This window comes from Amblyomma mixtum, chromosome 3 (genome assembly GCF_055824585.1).
Source record: "Amblyomma mixtum isolate Tamu chromosome 3, ASM5582458v1, whole genome shotgun sequence".
NCBI lineage: Eukaryota > Metazoa > Arthropoda > Arachnida > Ixodida > Ixodidae > Amblyomma > Amblyomma mixtum.
Genome location: NC_143014.1, coordinates 252,404,911 through 252,430,054, shown reverse-complemented (window position 1 = coordinate 252,430,054; position 25,144 = coordinate 252,404,911). Strand labels below are relative to the sequence as shown.

The following is a 25,144-nucleotide window of genomic DNA, read 5'->3' as shown; positions in this document are numbered from 1 at the left end:
AGGTTTCTGAGATATCGAATGCAGTTGGGCATTTCCCATGCAGAAATTGCATGCTTGGAAGGAGCACTTCAAACTGAGCTGCTGCAGGGTAGCCGTCTAGATCTTGGCTGATGAAAAAATATGGCAGAGCACTTTGTGCCCACTCAGGATCAAACATTAGTTTCCTTGGATCACAAGTAAGCAGATGTGAAAAGCATTTCTGTGTGCAGCCCACAGTGGTGGCCAGGTGCGCATAATGTCTTGCAGGTGTGAGCAGGTTGCTGAAAAGGCAGTCACCAACAGGCTCAGCAGGTGGCATGTTTGATGCTCCTGAAAAGTGTGCGGTCCGTTTAGTTCACTGCTTGGCTTCAGTGGAACAGATGTGTGCCAGGCTGTATGTCACTTACAAGATGGGAGCAACAGTTCCAAAAGCTGTCTAAAATTCTCATTTTGAATATTTTTTCGGGGAGGGGCAGAGCACTCGCATAGTGTACGTGTGGTCAAAGGTCTTGCATTGAGGCATCATCCCTGCATTGTCTTCCATTCTTTTAGACGTCTCTGTTTGCATGAGACTGGAGTTGCAGACTTTCTTTGGTTGTTTGTTCTGTCATAATGCTATTCACATCTTGCATGCAGAATGCGGATGTACAGTTACACAGCAGTGGAAGTGTCTGTGGAAGCATCGCAATGGCTAAGGGAGTACCTCCAGAAAGAGGACATCCGGCTTGTGCGGATCATTCTTGACCAGGAGACGCTTGACCAAGCGATAAACCGTTCAGCTGTGGTATAATGCATTTTTTAATATGAATGCCTTTCTTTTCATAACGTGGCAGTGATAAAAGAATTCCAGTCTGCCGAGTCTCAACAACATGCACTAAGGTGCATTTATACACCATTGCAGGTGATGCAGCCACTGGCATAATAGTGCGTGGTGTCATTAATTGGACTAGCACGTCACCCAGCAGTTGGGATGAGTGAAAAGCTTGGGCATCTGTGATGTAGCAGGGGCATCTGGCATGTCACCGGCAGAAGACATGGACAAAAATTGCCCTTTGTCTTTCTCAAGAGAGTGTGTGAGTGTCCTGTGATTTCGATTTTTTACCGCCAATCACAGTACAAATGCCCTAATATTTTGAAACAGTGATAACCACCTGATCTGCGCACAGAACTTGCTCATTTCTAATGCCCCATCCTAGCGACGGGTTCTTTAGCCAGTGCAACAGACCTTGCAGACATTAAAATTTGGCTACCTGAACAAGCGAGTTCACAGATAGTACACAAAAATTTTGACCGTTGTTCCTCACAGCAGTCGCTCGGGGAAGTTTCAGACTGCAAAAATATGGGCTCCAAAAGATATTACTCTATAAGCATGGTATAACACTGCTGGGCACCCTGTGTCACTGGCTGTGAACTCACTTGTTCAAGCAGCCAAATTTTAATGACTTCAAGATCTGTTACGCTGGCTAAAGAATCCATCACTAGAATGGGAGATTTCAAGTCACTAAGTTCAGTTTGCAGATCTGGTGGTTAGCATTGTTGCAAAATATTAGGGCCATTTGTGCAGCGATTTGTGGTAAAGAATCAACATTCACAGCCCACTCAAGCACCCTCTTGACATAGACATCAGGCAGTAATTTTTGTCCATGTCTTCTGCTGGTGACATGACAGATTTATTTGCTACATACCCAAGCATTTTACTGGTCCATCATCCCGATTGATGGGCGATGTGCTTTTTTTGGCATCTGGTCTGCTTTTTACCGGGCCATTTGTTTTCCAGTGTGAAGAAACAGGCCTTTTAGCATTGCACTCTAGTCTCTCTGCGTCTGTGTTTAGCAATGTGCTGTATCATTCTTTCACTTTGCTTGCTCCTTTCTGTACCACATGGCTTTATTGCATGTTTGCTGGTGCACTGTCGCTGCAGTAGGTGCTAGTACAGCTCCATTTCAGCTCCACTGCTCACACTCTACCATGCAGCTTAGCTCTGCTGTTGTAATAATTCTTTTACTATAGCACAGGGCTCCTCTTGTGCCTTGTGGAACCCCAGTGGCATTCAAAAGGTGCTGAAGAGCAGCGAGAGCCTTCTTGGCTTCGCTGTCTTCCTGCCCGACATGCATGCAAAAGAGAGCATGCACGCACATGGCGTTTCAAAAAATGCGCAAATTTAATGACTGCCTGTGTAAGTGTAGTAATCTGCAATAAATAATTCCTGCCTGATTAGCCTGGAAATAAAGTGGGCAAAAGAAATTCGGCAGTTGAGGCATGCAAGGATTTAGATGCTTCAGGAACCTAAAAAGCACTCCAAGGAACCCTATGGTTCTGCGGCACCTTCTTTGAGAACTCCTGGTGTAGCATGACCCACTAGGTAGGAACATGCCCCTGGCACAACATGGGCATATGACACAGGCCTTCGAGGCAGCTTCATTTTGTTCGTCAAGAGGAGGAGAAGGTGAAAATATCTGGCATAGGCTAGTTGCTTGACATGTGCGAGAAATGTCTTGGAAAGAATGCGACTGCAAAAAGCATGAAGAAATTGCTTGATTGTGTGACCTGTAACTGTGCTATTACTGAATAGAAAAAAATTTCTGCAGAAGTGCATTTATTGGATGATACAACCATACTACTGCTGCAAAATTTTTACCAAGAGACATTTGTAGGCCGTCTATTGTATTTACACTTCTCCAGTTTTTTATTTTTTTTGTATGCATAGTCGTATTGGCATCTTACATGACAGAAATAGTTTCAAGCATGTTCTTGGCCAAAGGTGAAGCCACTAACTTCTCTTAGCAACATTTTGGCATGTGTTCTCCTAATTTAATGTAATGATCTAAAAAGAACTGCTTTCGTGTGAGAAAATGGCTAGAAAAGCCAAGCTGTTGTTTAGAATCTCTTATGTATTTCCTCAGTGTTCTTTCGCTCGTCCTATCTCTGTGATAATAAGGGTGAAAAAGAAATGGAACTCTTTCATGCAAGAACCTTGTGCACACATCATGTAGTTTCTATGGAATGTATTTCAGGTTGCCTGCCACGACGAGTCAGCATTCCACGTCCTCTCAAAGGCATCTCTTGAAGAGCTCCTGCCAAGGCTTCTTCCAGGCAGCAACATCGGCCGGCGCAATTTTCGACCAGCCCTCTTTATTGATGGGTGTGAAGCTTATGCAGAGGTGAATGAGTACACATGGCTTGCTGAGTCCTTGACATGGCTGTGAGGAGACTGAACAGCTCTGCTATGTTTAGGACCACTGGGAGCGCAGGAGGATTGCTGATGCAGACATGGCCTTTTCACATCGCACAACAAGGTAGTATGTCCCTTCTCACTGCTTTTTCTGTTAGTGTGTGTGGGGGAATTGCTGGGTCACCACATCATAGGCGTAATACTTCCATTAATCCAGCAATGTGTACTGAACCTATCCTGCAAGAATTGTACATCAGTCAGTCTAACACATCTTAGTAAAACCAATTTATGCTCTGAGAATCTGAAATGCTGTCTGCATTCACGGTATGATATCTGCTTCTAAAGTGCAAAATGTGGCTCATAATAGTATTGTTAGTGGTTACGTCACAGAAAGCCGTCAAGCATGGCTGACATTTTTCAGTCAGTTTGTTTGAAAAAAAAGGTAACAAATTTTTAATGTGAAGCAAAAGTTGCTAAATCTAATTTGGCTTGTGCGACCAACTACTATTGCTACTACCTAAATATAGCAGGCAAAATTTGTTTGAATGTCCAGCCTTCAGTTGCAGTGGGTGCTCAAATTTTGAAGCAGATTAAAAATGTATTTATTGCAATTTTTTGTGATGAGAGCTTGTACCCACACAGGGAGGCTGGCACTGTAAAAATAGATTTGCAACACTAATGCCCTCTTCAAAGCTTGGCCACCATTGCCTTCATGCGTAAGGAAGCATTGTTCCAGCTGAAGCACAACTTCCACATCACCAGTGGTCTGTTGCACTTCTTGGGCTCTGCTATTCTCATCACCACTGCTCTCGCTCAGAAATGGTGCAGCATTGTGCAAGACTGAGCTTGCACCTGCTACTGGACCCGCCACTGTTATGAGCAAATAGCTTTGTGAATCCAGCTGCTGGTAAGCTGGTGCAGCACCTGTGAGGCTGAACTGTTTTAGCAGGAAGAAGATATACTTGGGGCCCTTTGTTCACAGGTGAAACCTGGTTTTACCCGATTCTTGCACCCCAAACATAGTTCATAAAAATTTCTCCCATAAAATGAGCCTCCTAGGTGACAACGGTTTTTGCAGTTCGCAAAACTGAAGACGCCGCAAAAAAAAAAATTGTGGATATGCAGTGCTTACTTATTTCAGTGAAGTGTCTTTGGTCAACTAGGCATCTTAAACCTTTGTAAATGTTTGCTTTCATGAAGCTAATGAATTTGAGGTTAAGTTCTAAAAGGGCGTTTTAAATGTGAGAGGAAAATACATGGCTAGCGACAAGAAGCCTTATTGCAGTCACTGTCAACGACACCTTAATCCAAGGACTTTGCGCATTTAAAATTGTCGCTAAGTGTTGAATGTTTTCTCACTCTACTAATGAAGGCAGGCGCGGTCTTGCTCAGATGTGGTAGTGGTTCGTAGGAGACTGGCAATATATGCGACAAAGTATTTGTAGACATTAGAAAAAATAATCTTTATTCATAAACAGTTCTTTGGTACAACATGCAATTTTCCTGTTCTTTATAAAATACACAAAAAGGGTGCATTTTATATCCAGCAGAAAAACAATTAGTATATTAAAACTGTCGTTTGCTGTAAAAAATGGTCATAAAAACCACTAACTATTGAGATTTTTTCTAAATAACCCAGTTTTCACCCGAAATTGAGCTCGAAAAATGTCGCCTGATTTTTACCTCCCTATTTCCGGAAAAATAAAACCCAAAAACGAAGGGCCCTAAATATGTTATGTGCCATCCTTCCCTCCTTGGTATTTCTCCTTCAGTCCTCCAGAGTCTTCCCAACCTGACTTCTGTTGCTTTGTCTCCTTAGTTGTCCTTGAAGGGGGCTGGATGATGTGGTTAGAAGAGAGCGTACGGTCTGCCTGTAGAGGCCTCTCTACTTTGATAAAAGAAATTGTGAGTTTGCAGTTTTGCACAGAAAAAAAAATTGGCCCTAATCAGTAGTTCGGAATGCACTCACATTAAGTAGAGAGAGACCTAGGTGATATTAAATAAATGCATATCATCTGTATTTTACTTCTTTTTAATTGAAGACAGATTGTGTACAATTTAATCCACATTGTAAATTGATGATTAGGTTAACTTCTCAAGAGGACTAAACATTATACCTGTATTCTTTCTCTTCATAAATTATGCATAAGAGCTTGCTCTGGAAGTGCTTTAGCTCCTGCTGAATGAGTCATCAAAATTGGAAAGATTCTCACATTGCAAAAATGCTATTTAACTGTTCAGCACATTTTGTAGCATGGAGTCTTTTTTCCATAAAGATAAGGTTGATTTGAGTGAAAAAATTTTTTCTTCTCTTTAGCGGTAAGGGTGATGGTTGTTTATTCTTTCTTTTAATTGGTAGGACCCATCTCCTCACTTTGCCAATTACACTAATTACTCGATTACACTGGATTATATTGAGGAAATGAACTGATTTAATGAATCACTTATTCACTGAAGAAGGTGCAGTACAGTTGAGAAGGATTGTGGCAACAAAGAATAGAAAACTTGAACTGGGCTGCACGTTAGATTTGAGATAGTCCATCAGTCATCCTAAGTAAGTACGCTGGAGATTATGCATCAGCTCCCGAGCTCCGGCCTCAACTGCCCACCTGCCTGTTGTTCATAGTCGTCACCCACTGTACCTCCAAGAAGCAGTTCTTAGAGCAACTCTGCCAGGCTCTCAGAGGCCGTGTTCTCACAGTTCTAAGGTATACATTCAGTCGGTGCTGGCCCGCCAAAGCATCTGGGCCTTATAGCGAAACGATGAACAAACATTCTCTCTGGAGATGTATGGCATCGCGGCAATGTGGCTCAGATGTCATTTCAAGAAAATAAGGGCAAAACACATAACAGATGAATGCACCCACACATGACAACCTTACAAATCCTTTGTATGGGGGCATTTTTTCATGTTACCACAACGTTTCACTTGTGGGAATACAGTTACCATTCTTGTGTAAAGACAGCTGTGTCCATCTGCCCTTCTGTTATCAGCAGCTCGCTTTCTTTTGTACCACAGCCTGAAGAAGAGCTTGCAACTTGTACATTAGCATGTAAGCTCGCCAACTAATTGTGTGTAGTTAAATTCTCATTCTTGCTATGCGCACTGTTTGCTTAAGAGATCTTTCACTATCAAACTGGTGACTGTGTGACAGGTGCCTCGTCACGACCGTGGACCAAGATGCAGGCATCAGGACTGACAAGGAACCCTTGGTCACCTTGCAGAAGTAAGCCTACCATTCTTTGCGTAGCTAACCTACCATGGTAACTTAGTGCCTGTGGAATTATTCGACTTTGAATGAGCTTATAGGTTCATTTTTATTTTTTACTTTTAAGTCAGTGCCGGATGACCGGGACAACAGAAAGGACGAAACACACACTGGCACTTCTCCGCCCTTCTGCTGTACTTGTCTTCAGTGTGCTTATTTATTTATTTATTTGAAAATACTACAGCCCCATGTAGCAGTGATGTGATAGCTGCGCCAATTGCGCCGATGTGCGCCAAAAGGCAAAACCTGCTACATCCTGCTACATTTTTGTTATTCTGCGCCAAAGCTGCGCCAAACGCGTATTTTCACGTTCAAACGCGTATTCTAGTCATTTTTAAATAAAAGTTCCAGTGAATTCCTTGTTGTCCATTTATAACTGCTGTCCTATAGGGGCTTGGCGGCTATAACACAGGGCTGATCTATACTTGGTTGCATAAAAGATTACATGACACTGAAGTTCTAAAATTAGTTATTTGGGCCAACATATCATCTTTCACAATTGCCTCTAATTTAATTAAATTATTGCCAAAACCACGATCTGATTATGAGGCACGCCGTAGTGGGGGACTCCAGAATTGGACCACCTGGGGTTCTTTAATATGCACCTAAATCTGAGTACACGGGTGTTTTTGCATTTTGCTCGCATCGAAATGCCCCTGACATCCTATTGAACAGCACCTTTTTGTTCCCAAAGGTTTCCTCCTTATTTTACTATTTTACTTCTCGCAAAGTCAATTTTTTCACTTGGCAATGAGCCTTGAGCTGCTCCAAAAGCTTCTTTCCCTGCTCCAAAATTCCCTTTTGGCTGCTCCAAAAAGCTGCTCCAAAATGGCTTCAGCCAATCACATCACTGATGTAGGGGCTATAAAAAAATAAGAATAAAATAAGTGAAATAAAAAAACTAACTTGATTAACGTATAAACGTGTGTAAGGGCTGCACTTTTTTTTCCTGATTCTAGGGCCAATTTTCGGGGTGCGGCCCATACATGCAATGTGTGAAATTTTTTTTTTTAAAAGTAAGAAGATGCCAATCAGGCAATGAGCGGCATTTATTCTGCGTTGAATCGTCACTCGCGGAGTATTTCAACTCTGAGCTGGTGCTGTGCTCTGGTGCACGCTCATACCAAAAGAAGCCGTGCAGCATATCCACTGTCAACGTGTAGCCGTTGTTTCGCACTTCCATCACATAGCATAGCAGCTCTTCTAGTTCAGGAAACTTGCACGGCTTGCCTCGGAAAGCATGCTTTTTCAGCTTGTGTTTCTCATTGAATCCTTTTGGTTGCACTATCATCAGATGCACTCCTCGACTACGTCGAATTTCCTGCCCGCCGGGCGTTTGTCATGTTCGAGAACTAACTCCCAGCCATGCAGCTTTTGCGGTGCTTGCCCATCGTGCTAAAACTGCTATGCTCGGCAGCAGCACATGGAAGCCACAACCGCTACAACTACGGCGAACACACCACAAAAGCAACAAAAGGCTGGAGCTGGCGATACTGATGCAGATGAGGATAGCGGAAGGTCGTGGCAAAGGAAAAAGTTGGCGATGATGGTGACTACAACCTCGGGCGCCATCCATGGACGGCACTCAGAAGCTCCTGTGTGCATGCATGGCCTCAGAGGCTGTGGTGCATGCGTGGCCTCCGCAATCAAGCGCACCGTTGCTCGCAGCTGGAGCCGATCGTGGAGGCCACGGCGCATGCTATTCCCACCTGGGTGGCTATTCCCACCTGGGTCATGGAAAGTTCAAATGTGGCCCTTACACGGATTTATTTTTTTTAAGCGTTTCCTTCGGGAAAACGGGGTGCGGCCCATACACGGGTGTGGCCCTTACACGCGTTTATGCGTTAAATGTCCACTATTAATTTTTATGAGCATTAAATTCCCAGCTGCAACAGTAGTGTTTCTGTGAAGTCAGAAACAGCTCTTTACTGAATTTCAGCGCATATTTAACCCCACGTGATTGAAACTAATCGAGAACTCTCTAATACAGGGTGCCTGATAGCTTGAATGCAGCTTCAGTGCATAAAACTTCATTTAATATTACTTTTATGTAGACTATTTTGATTGTAAATGCTTTTCTTAATGCTTTACATGTTCTAATGAAGTAAAGTATTCATTATTTGTGGTTCTACTACATTTCGCTTTCTTTGTGCCTGGCAGGTACTGAGCGGACAAGTCAGAGGATGGGTTCAAAGAGTACACATCACAGCCCTTATTTGGCATCAGTACCTATTATGTCACACACGGCCGCATAACTGTTGGAGACATGGTACGCAGTGGTATCGCCAAAGCCACTTTTGTGAAGTAAATTTTTGTTCTCGTGCCCATTGCTGTAGAAGCTGCGACTGTTACAGTAGTGAACAGCAGCTTTGCTCAGTGGGTGTTTGGTGAGATGTTACCTGTTTGAAAGCTCTCAATGTTAAAGGGACACTGAGGACAAATAGAAGTTGGCCTCTATCGATGGGGTGCCTCATTCTCAGTACAAAGTGACAGCTGTCACCGAAAATGGAGGTCTTATAAGCTGGAAAAGACCGAAAAATTATTATATCTAAGTTTGCTGGCTTAGCACATTAGTCAGCGAAAGCTGATTGGCATTTTAGTGCCCAAGAGGTCTGGAGTGGCAGGCCCATTTTGACGTTTTACCGGTGACTGCCTGTGTAGGCTTCTCACAGGCCTATTTTGGCATCAGTACGCTTACGTGCGTACTCTACCTTCTTACGCTTGCACACCTCACGGACTCCAGGGCCCGCTTGCATGAAGCAAATAGTCTAGTTCCCACTGCTATCTTATTCGCTGCCTAAACCCTGCATAAGGAAAGAAAGGCGCATATTTGGCTCACTGGGTCAGTGTACCTCAAGCACGCTGTGAGGTGGCAGTGGTTTCCACCTGCAAATTAAGGCAGTTATGCGCCTTTCTTTTTCAGAAAATGAATTGAGGGTTTAGGCTTTCTTGGTTTTGAGGGAAAGCTATTACAGCTTTTGCTGTAAAAATGGCATACAGGTGTCGCCATGAGCAGCCACTTTTGCATGTAAAATGTGTGCATCAACTCCGATAATTTTGGGCGTGGAGAGAAAAAATAATGGCACAAAACTCCTTGCCAATTCTTAAATAAACACTGCAAATGATGCATACAATGCATTCTTTATACAGTTTGTGTCCACTTACTTCAAGTGCGTTCCATTTAAAGCAACTAAGGTAAGAAAAAATTAAAGCCTTGGGTGAACTATGACCATATCAGAATGATAAATGCTAAAGCTAGTCTTTACCACATTTTCTTGTGCACTCGCTGTGAGGAATCACTGCGGCAGTTTAAAAAGGCAAGAAATCGCTTAAACGCAGACCTAAGAAGAGCCAAGGTTTGTTACTATGAATAGCTTTTCGGCAGCGTTAAAAACAGCAACCTGATACAGCCTGGAAAGCTCTCAGTAACGTTTTTGGTCAAGGTAGCATTAGGCCGGTTCTGCTGATCACTGCAAATGGCCATGAGCTAGCAAATCACTTTATTAATCACTTTGCTAAAAACAGTAAATTGTTAGACATTGATAATCTTGAAATTAAGTAGTTAAATATGTCATACCTGTCACCTCATCAGCACTAGCCCATTTTTAACCTGTGTTTGCAAACAGTTCTTCCCGACCAGATGAAATATGCAAGAATTTCTGTAGGCAATAAAAGTGGTGACAAAAACCTGCTGATAAACTACAGGCCTATATCGGTACTTCCGGTGTTTTCTGAAGGACTTGAGAAAGTTATTGCGTCTTTCATACCGAACTTCTTTGAAAAGTCAAATGTTATTCGCAAGTCAGGTGACCTGCAGGGGGCGCCGAAGTAGCACGGCGAAATCTGGCAACACTGCAGCAATGGCGGATCAAGGGAGGGTCACGCAAAATTTGTCTTTAGGGACTGTAGTGGGGTTCTTGAATTGCAACGTAACCTCCCGTTGTTTCGTTGAGAGCGAACGAGTCCTCAGCACAGGACATATCATCTTAATTGGCACAAAAAACAAAATTGATAGCAACACAGATATTGTCGCTCTGTGCATACAGTCGTCCGGCATGGGTTCGGGCCTGCATGAGTTATCAGTGAAGGTGACAGCTGTTTTTCAAGGACTTTCAGCAAAATGCAAGCAGATTGCTTCTGTCCTCATCCACCTGTCCAGGTAAGTAGAACGCTCTTTTTCTTTTCATCAGCTGGTGTAAAACATCGGTGTAGGAAAGCACAACTTACTGTTCGTCTAGTGCCATGTATGTCGAGCTGTCTCGCTGGTATGAAAGAGGTGAATGGTTTGAAAAGGTGAAGTCACTAGACTGCGCCAATTGCACATTCCGGCGCGCGAAATTGTCCTCCCTTTCATAAAGCTGTTGGTTGCACTTGCTTGGCTTGTTCGCCGAGACAATATCGAATAGCCTGTAGTGGCAGGGGTGTACAGAGCATTTTAAAAGCATTTGTGCATTGATATACAGTTTATTTCCCCTCAGGTTTGTAAAGGTTCAGTAAGCCATAAGCTGATCTTGAAATTGCCTAGGCACAATAGAATATGGTCAGTGATATGACCGGCAGATCCCGTTCCTGGCACACCGCGGCCTGTCGGATAGAACAAACGAGAACAAACGACCAGTTTTCTTTGTAGTGTGATGGTTTTTCAGGTCGGCGGACAGTCGCCCGCTCTCCTCGGCAGATTGGCGGTTGAGCGAAACCACGCCTATCAAAGGCAATGCGTTTTTTTCTAGAAATAAGCGAAACAAGCGACTACATTTATATGCTCACACTCTGATCCTTACCAGGGAAAACCAGTGGCTGGAAGTTTGCATGCACACATTTAGAGCAGCCATATGTTCAAGTTTTGTTGTTGTAGCATGGCTGCAAGAAGTTTATCAGTATGCACTGGGCCTTTACTTCTGTCTAGCTAATATCCTATTAATTTTGTACAGATATCTGTCTCATTATCAGCAGCGTGAGCCTGATGTTGCTTTAAGAGCGTGTTTTATGTATTCTGGCTGCTTGAATAATGTGAACTTTAACTGTTGTCAAAAATTAGTAAATCTTCTGACTCATTCAAAATCTTTTTTTTAAGGTGGGGCTCCGGGCATTGCTGGTGCTGAGCTGCACAGATGTGGAATGTGCATGGGCAACAAAAAAAAAGGACGTGCAAGAGAAGTATGCACCAGGGCCGCTGTGGAAATTTTGCCACACAAAACTGCCCACTCCTGCACATCTGCTTCCAATCAATGATCGTGAGAGCATGGCTGCATTACTCTGCAGCAGTGCACCCAACTTGGCATTGGCATTCCACAGGTAAATGCTACGTGCATATAGTTTATTTTGTAGTGTTGGTGGATTCAGAAGGCTGCATTTAAGGAAACGTGAATGACTTATCCCTTCATGATGTTTTCGAAGTTATGATTATTTGTGTATGGAGTTTTTGGTTAATTTCTTCATCTCCTTTAAGTGTGGCTCCTTCTGTGCATTGCGCATTGCTCTGCTGAGTCTCTACTGAGGTTTCAGTGTATGTTTCATTTGCCTTTGCAGCTTTACACAACAGTCGTGGTTTTTCATAAGTAAACATTTCTGATATAAATTGAGAGTAAGGCAACAGCAGTACTCAACTGCCATAATGTAATGATGCTTGACAGTGAAATAAATGATTTGGGCAGCCCATAAGGCCGAGTAGGTTTATTTCCTCTGACTGCATCGACTGCAGCTGCCCAGTTTCAAAAAAATTGCACAACCTTCCTTTGCGGTCGTGCTACTTTGGTTAGGCAGATCCTAACATTCCACTCAATGTAAAATGCACCACTAAGGTTCTGCACAGATGTTACTGTGAGCAATAAAAGAAGTATACAGGCAGCTTGGTTTAGCATGCTTACAGATAACAGAATGTCATGACCATAGACAAGTGAAGACACAGATGGCCCAAGGTGTTGCAACTGCTTTGCACTGTATGTATAATGCTTATGCACCATGATTAATCATATTCTGTGACGTTGGCGTGGTAGTCAAGAAAATTATGTGAATTGACCAAAAAAGCAGAAAGATATGTCTACTTCTACACTGAAGTCTAGTTCATAGTGAGGTGCACTTCATTATTGCCAAGTGTTCAACAATACTGTTTTGGATTCTTGTGCAGAAAACACAAGCAGCCAGGAAAGCTGTACTCTTCAATGCCTGTTCAAAGAATAAGCAGTGAGTATCGGCGAGATGGAGTACTAATTTCTAGGATAAATATGCAATAAGCTGCCCACATAAAAGTTTAGTTTAGTTTAGTTTATTGGGTTTAACGTCCCAAAGCGACTAAGGCTATGAGAGACGCCGTAGTGGAGGGCTCCGGAAATTTCGACCACCTGGGGTTCTTTAACGTGCACTGACATCGCACAGTACACGGGCCTCCAGAATTTCTCCTCCAAAGAAATTCAACCGCCGCGGCCGGGATCGAACCCGCGTCTTTCGGGTCAGCAGCCGAGTACCCACATAAAAGTGTAGTAGCTGGAACTTTCATTTCATGTAATGGTAAGCACATGCTTACAGCCTCATATCGTATATTTTTTTACATGCCGTAACTGGACTAAAGAACTTCTTTTCATAGTGAGGTGCACTTCATTATTGCCAAGTGTTCAACAATACTGTTTTGGATTCTTGTGCAGAAAACACAAGCAGCCAGGAAAGCTGTACTCTTCAATGCCTGTTCAAAGAATAAGCAGTGAGTATCGGCGAGATGGAGTACTAATTTCTAGGATAAATATGCAATAAGCTGCCCACATAAAAGTTTAGTTTAGTTTAGTTTATTGGGTTTAACGTCCCAAAGCGACTAAGGCTATGAGAGACGCCGTAGTGGAGGGCTCCGGAAATTTCGACCACCTGGGGTTCTTTAACGTGCACTGACATCGCACAGTACACGGGCCTCCAGAATTTCTCCTCCAAAGAAATTCAACCGCCGCGGCCGGGATCGAACCCGCGTCTTTCGGGTCAGCAGCCGAGTACCCACATAAAAGTGTAGTAGCTGGAACTTTCATTTCATGTAATGGTAAGCACATGCTTACAGCCTCATATCGTATATTTTTTTACATGCCGTAACTGGACTAAAGAACTTCTTCGGTGAAGTCTGTGTAGCATCGCTTCTGTTTTCTTAACGGAACACATAAAATCACTACCGTACTATAACTGTCATCGTGAGGCCTACCGCTTTGTCATTGTGGCCTGCTGATTTCAGAAGGAATGTGACTGAATGCGAAACAAATTTCTGTTCTTGCAGTGAGGCAAAAGGGCTGTAATAGTCTGCATATTTATATAACTATGGTGACGTGTTTGCCACTCATGTTCAATATCTCAGCACAGCGCTTTCAGTGGAACATTTTTTAGTGTAGTGTGCTCATGTAGCGTCATTCATAGTACGTTTTTGTCTTCACCTTGGAGCTGCTTAGGTGGCGATACAGATGTCATAGCTCTTGGAACTACCTTAAATTTGTTGTCTTGTGGCTCAGAAGCATTTTAGGAAAAGTGCTTTGCTTTGTGACATCATGAAAAGCTGAATATGCTTCTTTAAACAGCATAAAAGACACAGATGCAGACAGAGAGGACACGCACAGCGTTGACTCTGCTTTTGAACATGCGCTGAATGTGCTTTTTGCAGGTACTGGAAGAACAAATGCAAAAAAACAGATAAGAAAAAGCCTGGCTAGCATTAAAATACTTTTATGTTACTCCACTCGCTTCATGCTGATCTACGAAATGTACACCTTTCAATAAATCATTTAGAGCTTCCGCAAGGTGAAAGAAAAGCTTCCTCATTCTGCTGCATTTGGTGCACAATATAAAGGAAGGGAATGTATAGAGGATAATGTAGATATATATACATTTTTTTAGACTAAAGGTAATTATTGAATAATTGGCACTAGAAGAACACGAGTCAATGAGCGGAAAGTAAGTTGAGTGCAGAGGTGTACGTTGTGGAGCACTTAGTGCTGGCATGATTCTTATTCCAAGGTAAGTGCCCTTGCTCTGTATTGTCTGATATAGATCAATGGCTGATTAAGTGGCTAAAGCAAGAAATTACTTGCATCGTCATGTGCTGATTGCAGTGGCTTGACATGAAGTGATTAATTGCACTGTTCTAGGAAGTAGCTGGCTATTTTTTTAGGCACAGATGCGTAAAAGAAAGTGAGTGTTCATTCACTAGTACCACTGCTCTTTTCTGATGTTCAAGAACATTTGTTTTAAGGGGGGACACTACCCTTAAGAGTGAACTTTGAACCGCTTGCTCATTTCATTGAAACCTGTGAATGTCACTGCTGGGACCACCTCTGCCAAATTTCATTATTCAGCTGAGGGCTTGTCTTGAACATTGTAGTGATTCAATTAAAATGGGATGATTTGCAATCATGTGAATCTATTTTTCTCATCTCCTGTTTCTTCAATCAACTGTCAGCTTAGAAAAACTATCATTTCAATATTACTTGATAATATTGGTATTGTAGCAGGTTTTCTGGAGCAAAATTTTATGAGGAACACAACTGTGCACTCAGTTTGTCTATTTTTTCCCTTTCTTCACACTAAAAAATGAGTTTAAAAGATTTGATGCAAAATGAAAATCCAATGTCATTCTATATGTGGCGTCATTCTTTCAAAATATGGGAGAACTAAGCAAAATAATTCCACAGTTGTGTGCTCTGGACATTTCCAATGCCAGATAACACAAAAAATTGGAAAAATTACACTTATATTTCAAACAATAGTTTTCCTAAGCAAGCATAGTCATCCTTGGCACAAAGATTGGATTGCATGCTTCATACTTATTCTAGAATAATTAAATTTGGCAGAGGTGGTCCCAGCAGTAATTTAAACTAGCCCCACAAGTTTCAATGATATAGAGCAAGTGGTTCAAAAGTTCACTGTTTAGGGTAGTGTCCCCCTTAAGGTAGCTATTTATTATTTATTTATTCAATTGTGCTTATTTGTGCAGACAAAAAGACCCGCTGCCATTGCTGCCCTCTGCCGCTTCTGGTGCTGCTCAAGGAAGAGGCAACGGACCTAGAAAGCAAGACTGCAGAAGGCGTATTGGCATACATATGTGACGTGTATGGCTCGGAGACTGTGAAGTGAAGTCTTTATTTCATAGCAAAGTGTACAAAAAGAAGTACTGGTCAATCCAAGCACATAGTGCTTGTTAGAAGACCAGGCAGCCAGTGTTGCATCCTTAAACTAGAATATAAAACAATATACATTCATAATATTCACATAACGGGAAAAATAATAATACAAGGTAAATACAAGTAATACAATCCTATGCGAACAAAGTATAGAAATGAGAAAATATAAAAAAACAAAAAAAACTTGTCAAGTTTCCCACTTGGAAAAAAAAAATCACACATTACAAGACAAAGTTGAACACCATTTCCTTACTTCTCTCAGCATTACAGCTCGTGATTTTAAATCGTACAGTATCTCACTTAGTTCATTGAATATCTGAGGTACATAATAATTTCTGGCTTTCTTTCCATAGTTCGTAAAGACTCGTGGTTTAACATATTTCTTAGTTTTTCGGTGTAATACATCTTTCTTTACTAATAGCTTAAAATTGTTAGAATAATAGTAGTGGGTCAACACAGTAAACTTAAATAGCTCATGCACTGGAAGTATTCCTAGTATGCGGTATTTCTCATGTGTCTCTATATGTTCCCATTCCGTTTCATAGGCTATGCTATTGACAATTCTTTTCATTATTCGGTTGCCGTTGCCTCTTCCTGGGAAGAGATTGAGCGTATAACATGTGGTCAGCAATCTACACCAGCATGGCACAAGTATAGGAAGGGCCTTGGCCTTGTAACTGTAAGCATTGCACACGCTTGCTTGACCCGTGCCAAGACGTATCTGCGCACAAGGGCCGCACCAGATATTGGTCCATTTCTGAGCCTTATCCTCAGAACATCCCATGTAAGCACCCCTGCCATGCGAGCTGGTAGTGCCAACGAAGATGCTGCACGCAGTACATATGTGCAGTGGCAGGAAGCCCAGGGCCATAGAGTTGAGTTGCAGCTGACTGGCCTGATTTTGCATATTGATCTGCCTTTTATTATCTGCTCTCCCAATGGCAGGGTGACCTTTCTCTGCCAGTGCTGTGGGGGCAGGGAGGTCCTATTGGAAATTAAGTGTCCTGTAAAGCTGCAAAATTCTTTCAGCAGTAGTGAAATGCTGAGGCCAAAGTTAGAATATGTCACTCAGGTAAATGTGCAGATGGCTATCTGTGGTGTTAAGGAAGCGCACTTTTTTGGTTTTTGCAATCACCTAGAGTTTACATGTGTAGATGTGATTTATGATGAAGAGATCTTCAAATCTTTCGAAGACTCAGTTGTTGACATCTACAAGGCACGTGTAGTGTCCGAGCTTTTGCAGAAAGTGGGACAGTAAATTTTTTGTTTCATTTAGTCCCTTGTGTCTTTGCTGTTAAGTGTCAGATGTTCTATCACACTGCTTAAAGGGGCCATAAAGCATGATGAAAAGAGAGCAAGGGGAAAAAACTGGAAATTTATGGGTATAACATTCTGAAGCAACCTGTGGGCTGTGAGGGACTCCGTACTGGAGGGCTCCATATTATTTTTGACTGGCTGCTTTATGTTTTATAGGGGTTTAACGTCCCAAACCAACTCGGGCTATGAGCGATGGCGCAGTGAAGGGCTCCGGAAATTTCGACCACCTGTGGTTGTTTAACATGCACTGACATCGCACAGTACACGGGCCTCTAGAATTTCGCCTCCATCGAAATTCGCCCGCCGCTGCCGGGATCAAACCCGAGTCTTTCGGATCAGCAGCCGAGCGCCATAATCACTGAGTCGACCAGGTGGGGTTCTTTAATGTGCACAGAGAGACGGTAAAACTTATTTTTTGGTCAGTGTTGAGCAGTGTGCTGGGGAAGGCCCCCTATTCTAGGAGCCCCACGGCAACTGAAACTGCTGTTGACCGACCGGTCAGGTGAAGCTGGTCGGCCAAGTTATGGCTGGCCCGGGCAGCTTCGCACTGCTCCAGGGTAGGGTTAGGAACTGAGGCACCACGTGATCACATCAACACCTTGCAGCATGAGGGCTCCCTTTGTGTTAAGACTCCATCGAAAGTGAGGCATTGCATCTATGAAGTTGCAATTACATAACATCATCGATGGGTCGTAGGTAAACCTGCTCTTTGCCCTCACCAGAAAGTGCACATCCTTGTTGCATAGGCAAATTTCCAACATGCTTAGCCATTTCCCTTGCTCTTCTGTTACCATACCAGTTAGTGGACCCTTTAATGCTTAGGACATAATGCAGGTGCTCTGTCTGTGGTATGAAAACTGTAAACATTACTTACTGCTTCTAACCGAGTGCCTTTCTGCACAGCTGTTGAAATTAGGGGACTCAGCATTTTTGATTGTATTCATTCTAAAATAAAGCCTAAGAATGCCTCTTCATCTTTTTGCAGAGCTAGGCAGCCATGCTCGAGCTACAACTACCTGCTTCTAGTTGTTTCATGGGAATATGCCCGAAGTATGTGTATGCACTACCTTGGATTTTGGAATTGGTAATGCTTGATGGTCACGCCTAACACGTCATCACTAGAAATGCCTTGCAATGATCCCCATCTTTCAACAAGCCTTTATTGAAATGCTGGCTGAAAATCTGTTTGGATATGGTTTGCCATGCATGCAAAACATGTCAGATTTATGCCCAGTATGCACTCAGGGAAGAGAGATGAACACCCAAAGGATAACCGGTTCCAGCACAGCTCGGAGAGCACACAGAATAGAGGTACAAAACAATTCTGTGCATGCAACCACAGTAGTGGCCAGTGCTTTGAGCATCCGCTTCGTATGCAGGATGTGCAAGGTTCAGTGCCCAATCCTACCAAACAGTGACCACTGGGTATAAGCTTTTGTGTTTGAATTGCTCAGAAAAATTTATTTCTTTCCCTGCCTCCAGCAGACCACGCTTCAGCCATGGTGTTCCTTGCACCATAAATAAAATCAGTTCATCAGTTGTATGCAATCACATTTATTCAACAAGAGCAATTGTTCCATTTTGTTACCTTTAGCATTAACATAGAACAAACTTACAATAATTGACGCACAATTGCAGTATCTCACAGGAAATGATGTGCAGCAATAATTGAGGATGAAAGGTTCGTTATACCAGCAATGACCTTGAGGATGTCATCCAACTGCCCAACCATGTTACACGGCCCTTTTGTTGCCAGGATCTTGAACATTTTCATCCGTTGGATTGCATGTTCGACACGCAACCTGGCAGTAGCAGTTGTCTGGGTTTGAAGAGCTTCCCCCTTAGACAGCTGCTTCTTTTGTTTTTTGAATGTAGCCGGGTTAAGAAGAGTGAGGTAGTGTGTGCAAATTTCGTCAATTAAAAACCCACGATCAGTCATGATTGCATCTGATATTGGCTCAAGTGCATCAATCAGGCCACTTTGTTCGAATATGGCCTTATCAGACACGTGTCCCCCATAGCCTTTGCTTATATAAGCAATCATGCCAGCTGGAGTGATGGCTACCATATATTTAGCTGTGAGTCCCCTCTTGTAGTGTGAATACACTCTCAGTGCACACTGCAAACAGTTGGGCTGCCCCAAAGCTATCTCGGTGCAGTCAACAACAACTCTTACCTTACGAAACTGCTTTGGCAGATGTTCAACAATTTCCTCTTTCGAGGGGAGCATGACAACAAATTTTAGAACTTCAGACAATACCTGCACTGTTTCTGCAATGATGTTGTTGCATGTCGTTATTGTGGAGTCAAAGAAATGCCTGAGTAAGGCGGTTGATATATTGTGCTTTAACTTCATCAACATTAAAACAGTCCTCTCTCTGGCTGACATGTGCTGTCGACCAGACAGTGGGCGTAGTTTTTTGTAGCACTTGATGAGTGCGTTCAGAACTGCTACTGACTGCAGCCCTGTGAATGTTGTTACATTTTTGTCAGTGATCATATCTGCAAACGTTTTTGGGAATCCTCCAGATTTCACTTGCACTGCTTGTCTTCTGTACAACGCTTAAGTGAGCCCAAGTCCAGGAGGATGCCTGCAATGTCCCTTTCTTGCTCCGAGTGCTTGGTTATAAATTGCAGAGCTTGTGGTGCTGGAACTGTAGTTGTGCATGATAAATCCTATTGGGAAAAAAAAATGGCAATCACATTGCTTAGTAAAGCAAGTTTTGCTTTACGCAAGACGTTTGAAAACAAGACAGTTGTAGCGTTCATGCTAATGCATGTAGCTATTGCATCAATAAAAAGTATTGAGTGATATGTCAACCCACTGTACTCTCTGCATCTTCATTGCACAGAGCCATTGAGGAACTGTGCTCTATACTCAAGCCCCAGGTCAGAGTAGAGTCCTGGAAGAAAAATTTGGCCTAGAGATGAAGTGATTTGCTTCACAAGTAAAACAGTACGAATGGCAAGTTGCCCATGCCATTAAGATTGAGGTGTAGTGCATTTGGCAAGTACACTCAGATAGTGAATGGCAGTTTACCAGTTTCCTCAAGAGAAGAATATGTTGTATCTTGCTAGTACTTGCTATGGGGCAGAAACACTGAGGCTACTGAGAAAGGTTGAGCTTAACGCAACAATGTGTGAGAAGCAAAATGATAAATGTAGCGTTAAGAGACTGGATGAGAGCAGAGTTGGTCGGGGATCAAACACGAGTTAATGATATTCTAGTCAAAAGAAAGAAGCAATGAGCATGGACAGGACATGTAATGCAAAGGCGTGATAATCTGATGGTCGTTAAGGAGCGTAACTGACTGGATTCCAAGAGAATGCGAGCACAGCAGGGGGCAGCAAGAAAGTCTGGTGGGTGGACGAGATTAGGGAGTCTGCAGGGGTAAGATGGCTGCAGCTGACGCCAGACAGGGTTATTTGGAGAAAGATGAGAGAGGCCTTCGTCCTGCAGTGGGTGTAGTCAGGCTGATGATCAAGGATGGTAAGTACCGTGCTGGTGCTAGCCGATTTGCCAGAACAAAACTCCGCTTTCTCGGGTGTCTGTGAACAGGTCTGTGTGACTGGTTCAGCCTAGAGCATATGCAGTAATAAAAAGAATGTTTCCCGTCGTGCAGTGAAACTGTTTACTTGGAACAATACACCACACAAACATATGGTACCTGGGCAGAGTGTCGGGCATGTCGTGCAAGCCTAGCCGATGCCAACTCCTTGATGCAGGCAGCCTTGTCTTCATCGTGTGTTGAAATTTTTGGAAGATTCTGTGTTTGTATAGCTGTTTTCTTCAGGCATTTTCGTTGGCTCTTGAGCTCTGAGAAGTAAAACAATCACTTTTGTGTCTTGTGGCTTTTCTCAAGGGGAAGAAATGGTGATTTGAGGTAGTGGCTGTCGGCCATGGAAACAACAAACTTTCAGTCAAGTTTAAGAGACTAACTTAAAACAATACAAATGGCTACCCCTATCCATGTGGTAGAAACTATTTGGAGCCCTCCCCTATGATGTTCCTCCTAGCTCATGTGCACCTTTTTAAACCCCACATACTATTAACACATTACCCCAACCTATGGGCTAGAGTCAATAGTGCTGAAGCAAAATTTGTTCAATACAAATGAAGATAGCAAATAAAGAGTTTGGCACAGCCATTTGTGCTTGCCATATATTTAAAGTATACAGTGGTGAGCAAGCTTTTCTGGAAGGCTCGAGCAGCGTGCTGTGTAGTAAATGAAGTGAGCTTTAAAGCAGCTGCTTTGCCAGGGCCAAGGAACTTGTGCCTGCACAGTTTATAGTTCCCGAATTTTTCGCATGCGGCAATTCAAATGCGACGAGCGCAGAACAAACGACTTTGCGGGGGCATTTACCAGGCTGCCTTGGGATTGTGAAGCCCTTGAGCAACAATTAAGCAGCTCCCTTACGGGGATTTATATGACGATAGATGTTTGATCAGAGGTCGGCTCACTTGAGCACTCGAGCGGCGTGTTGCAGAGCAAATTAAGTTAAATCTTTCACAGCTGCTTCGCTAGGGGCAACCCACCGTGTTGGCTCAGTGCCTTGGTGTTCAACTACTGATCTCAAAGCAGCGTGGTCGAATCCTGGCCGTATTTCGATGGGAGGCGAGATGCAAACACACCCATGCATTGTGTGGGAGCGCATAGAAGAACCGCGTCAAAGAGAAGTATGAATTAATCTGGAGCCTTCTCTTACAGTCCATGCGTTGCTTAGGGACGTTAAAGCCGATATATCGCTGAGGGCAAGGTGCATTTGTGCCTGTGCGGTTAACTTATTGGCTGTGCTCGAGGGCAAGGTATGTGCTTTGGGATTTTACCTCATTTACTCCGCACAGCACTGCTTGAGCGCTCTAAACAAATTTGGTCACTTCTGTACGCACAAAATTACACCGCAAGTTTGGACAACGGACAGCACTGGTATAGTAATCTAGTACACTGTAGCAATGGGGCAGTGCACATTGCCTTTGCCCAGAATTATGCAAAGAAAATGCCTCTTTGGCTCCGTGTGTTTAGATCGGATCGCTGCTGGCCCGAACATCTACAAACGGATACATGCAACCTGAGGCTCAGTTGTCGCCCCGGTGAACACATTACACAGTCGAAAGGTCTCCAGAGCCACTAAAAGTGGCACAATTGCAATCATTCTCAGTCAGCACCTCCCATGTATGCACGCATGTATCGAAATCACAAACTTTAATACAATATTAGTAAACTTTAATATTGTAATATGCTAATAGCATTTCACTACTCACCCAGGAAAAAGAAGTCGTGTTGAGTAAAGTGGCAGGAGCAGACAGCCATTGTTGATGATACCTGTTTCCCGATAAGGAGCCTTGTTATCCCCATTGCTCTGTGTCGCGGATCATCCTCGCACAAAGGGAACTTATCAAAAGAGACTGAACAGTCTTTCCACCTTGCCGACATGCACTGTGGAACACAGCAATGCTCTACTTAGATTTCTGTTTCTTCGCCGCTGGCCGCTCCCTTGTGCTTCTCTGCGTTGTGCAAGTGGCCGCCGTCTGCTTCACACCCTCACTCAGTTGTTTCGAGTGCCTGTCGCTAGGCGTCGCATGAAATGCTGGACCTGATGGACATTGTGTCACGGCGCAGCTTTGTCATGTGAATTTGAACTTTTGGGTCGTTCCTGTGGTTTGGTTTGTGTGGGCATTGCTTGCAGACGTGCGGTTTCGGTCTTTCTCTCCTTAAAACTGGCGCTCACATCGCTGCAAAACGGGTGTTGTGCGCTGCCTCAAACTGCAGACACTTCACTGCAGCGGGACACAACATGTTCCGAGTGCCATCAGCTATAGGGAACGGCAAAAACAGTGCGCTGTTGCGATTCGCTGGCAGATTGCCTGCGACGGTCAACCCTAGGCTATGCTTCGAGCATTTTGTTGGTGGCAGAGTTTGAGAGCATTGTGGAAGTTTAAGAATTCTGTTAAGTAGGTTGTTTTCTTTTCTTGAGGAGCACCAATTTCTCACTCGGACAACTTCGGCTATGTGCCACAACTGGTCTCGCATGACAGCAGCAGCACCGTGTGAGCTATGTTTGCAAATATATGCTGTTTGGCCTCTGTCAGTACAGCGTGACAACTTAAGATGTTAAAGGACAGCATGATTTATTCCTCAGACATTTGCGCTGACTGCGAGTAGCTTGAATCCATAGCTAATACTCAAGGTGTATGTGGTCACTGCCGTCAGCTGTCGAAATGGTGACACCGCAGCCACATACGGCGGCATCTCGTTCGCTGGCACTGTTAGGTCGTGGTGTTAAGGTATGTTTACGAGCACTTGTAAGAGTTATAAATTGTACATGAGGCCATTTTTGCTAATTTCATGCTCAAACTGAAAGACGTTTTCACCAGAACACTAGTCGAGATGAGCACGCAGCAAGTGTGGAAAATTATAAGTAAGCTGTTACACTTGAGTTCCCTGTTCGTGTAGACCCGCATGTTGAAGTAATGTTTCCTCATTTCCTGTGTGCAGAGAGGGACGCTGACAGACAAGGTGACCGCATTAGGAAGTGATGAGATTATTATTTACCGCCTTTCTTTTCGTACTCTGAGTCACTAAGTTGGGAAAAGCTTCACTTCAGGATAACATAATTTAAAAAATAGCAGCCAACATAGTCTAGCTGTTTTTCACCTTTCATTGTACAGAACTTAGGAGAATTGACATCTGAGACAAATTTTATAATACTGAACTGTCACTCTGCAGCAAAGCATCATTCGCAAACTGTTTAGTTGCTGAACATGCATGTGAAGTAAATAAATGTCTCACGTCTATAGCTTACATATGTGATGCATTGCACGCTTGCATGTAGTATTATTGCACTTAATGATTGACTAATTGAGAGGGAGATTGGTGATTTCAAGAAGTGCAAGATGCTACAAGGAAGGCAGAGGCTGGTCTATTGGTTGTTTAGCCCATAATGATCAAGAGTAATAATCATGCTATAAAACAGGTAGTTTTATAAAGCCAAGGAACACATTGTGTTCACAGACATTCCAGACTTTTTGGTATCACTAGTGTCTTGCGGATGGTTTATGAAAGTCATTTAACATGCAAATTGTGCCGCATTGGTAACGCCAAAGCTAAAACTGAGTGCGAATGCTTTTTGTTCAATATTGCACATGATTTTGTAACAGGAACTTGTAGAAAATGCTGAAAACAACTCGGATCAAGCTTTTGTGTCTGCTGTAAAACCAAAGCACGATATATTTTTTACGCTCATCCATACTATTTATTATAATTTGCTATTTGTCACTCAGATCTCCTGCATTAAACTCATTTATTACATGCTGCAGAAAATGCACTGCAAAAGCCTTTGCAAGACAAAGATATGATGTTATTACCCGCAGGACAAGAAGAGTTTCACATTAATAGCCAACAAACTTGCTCCTCTTGCAGTTCGACAGTAAAGCTACCCATGTCAAGAGCTTGTTCCATTTTTGGCTGCTATTTGCTTGCTGTTTTGTCTTTGTGCCTGACTTTGGTTACGTTGTGGTGCCTGTAGCGAAGGTCTGCAGCAGGCTTTGAAGCCTTCCTTTGGCTTTAGGTTTTCATTAGGAAAAACACAAGGCAAGCTCATCTTTTGCCTAGCTGCCAGTGTTGTTACTTACCTACCTTACCTTGAACAGTGTGCATACAGTGCGTTATACATTTCCACATTTCTGTACATAGCTAGGCATCAACAGCTGAGGTGCCAACCATAGGTGACATCTGTCCGTACACAGGCTGGTGGTTCCTCTTCAACTAGGCTCAGAGCACAAAGTACATGACAGCAAAATGGCTACAGGCTCTCCTCTGCCTTGATGGGAAGCAGCCCTGACTTTTCATCCTGAAGCTATATTGATCATTCAGGAGATGACACAAAACAAAGCATTTATTTTTGTACATAATGTAGCAACCAGCATTGGGAAGTCCAGTACAGAAATTCTTAACATTCAGAGCTGAAAGTTATATGTAAATGGCACGTAATGTCCCACACTATCTTGCAGGATGTGAAATGCATTGCAGTGCAGTGCATAACTATGCAAATATAATTTTGTTTGCAAGCAAAGTTCTTATGCATCCACCAAAGCCGCAGTGAGTGGACGCCTCTCACTGCTGGAATAGCTGCCATGTAACTTGCCCATCCAGGCTCTTGATGCACATAAAAGTAGAGGTTTTCAGCCACAAAGTCTCAGTGCATGCTTGTCGGGGCATATAATTCGTACATGCAGAAAGACTACAGTAGTGCTGAAAATTCAA

General features: G+C 43.1%; 1 protein-coding gene, 1 long non-coding RNA gene and 1 pseudogene across 6 annotated transcripts in view; 2 read left to right on the top strand and 1 right to left on the bottom strand.

Annotated features, from left to right (window-relative positions):
• The window catches only part of LOC149354366 (mitochondrial amidoxime-reducing component 1-like), a 48,254-nt gene that overhangs the window by 21,894 nt on the left and 1,216 nt on the right, over positions 1 to 25,144 (top strand). Inside the window, exons 12-17 of one of the 5 annotated variants that reach the window (XM_089583303.1) lie at positions 616 to 763; positions 2,994 to 3,140; positions 3,214 to 3,275; positions 6,307 to 6,378; positions 8,581 to 8,689; positions 11,495 to 11,507. In XM_089583303.1, coding sequence (XP_089439429.1) covers positions 616 to 763; positions 2,994 to 3,140; positions 3,214 to 3,275; positions 6,307 to 6,378; positions 8,581 to 8,587 — 436 coding nt within the window. In that variant the 3' untranslated portion in view covers positions 8,588 to 8,689; positions 11,495 to 11,507. Of the gene's footprint in view, positions 1 to 615; positions 764 to 2,993; positions 3,141 to 3,213; positions 3,276 to 6,306; positions 6,379 to 8,580; positions 8,690 to 10,466; positions 10,580 to 11,494; positions 11,661 to 25,144 lie in introns of those variants that run through there. The other 4 variants (XM_089583302.1, XM_089583304.1, XM_089583305.1 and 1 more) reach the window with 4 other exon arrangements.
• On the top strand, positions 11,671 to 20,922 carry LOC149354367 (uncharacterized). Its single transcript, XR_016291316.1, has 5 exons — positions 11,671 to 11,715; positions 12,548 to 12,603; positions 13,062 to 13,117; positions 15,377 to 15,512; positions 17,866 to 20,922. It is a non-coding gene; the product is annotated as an uncharacterized LOC149354367 (long non-coding RNA).
• LOC149354368 (uncharacterized) lies at positions 18,415 to 19,738 on the bottom strand (annotated as a pseudogene).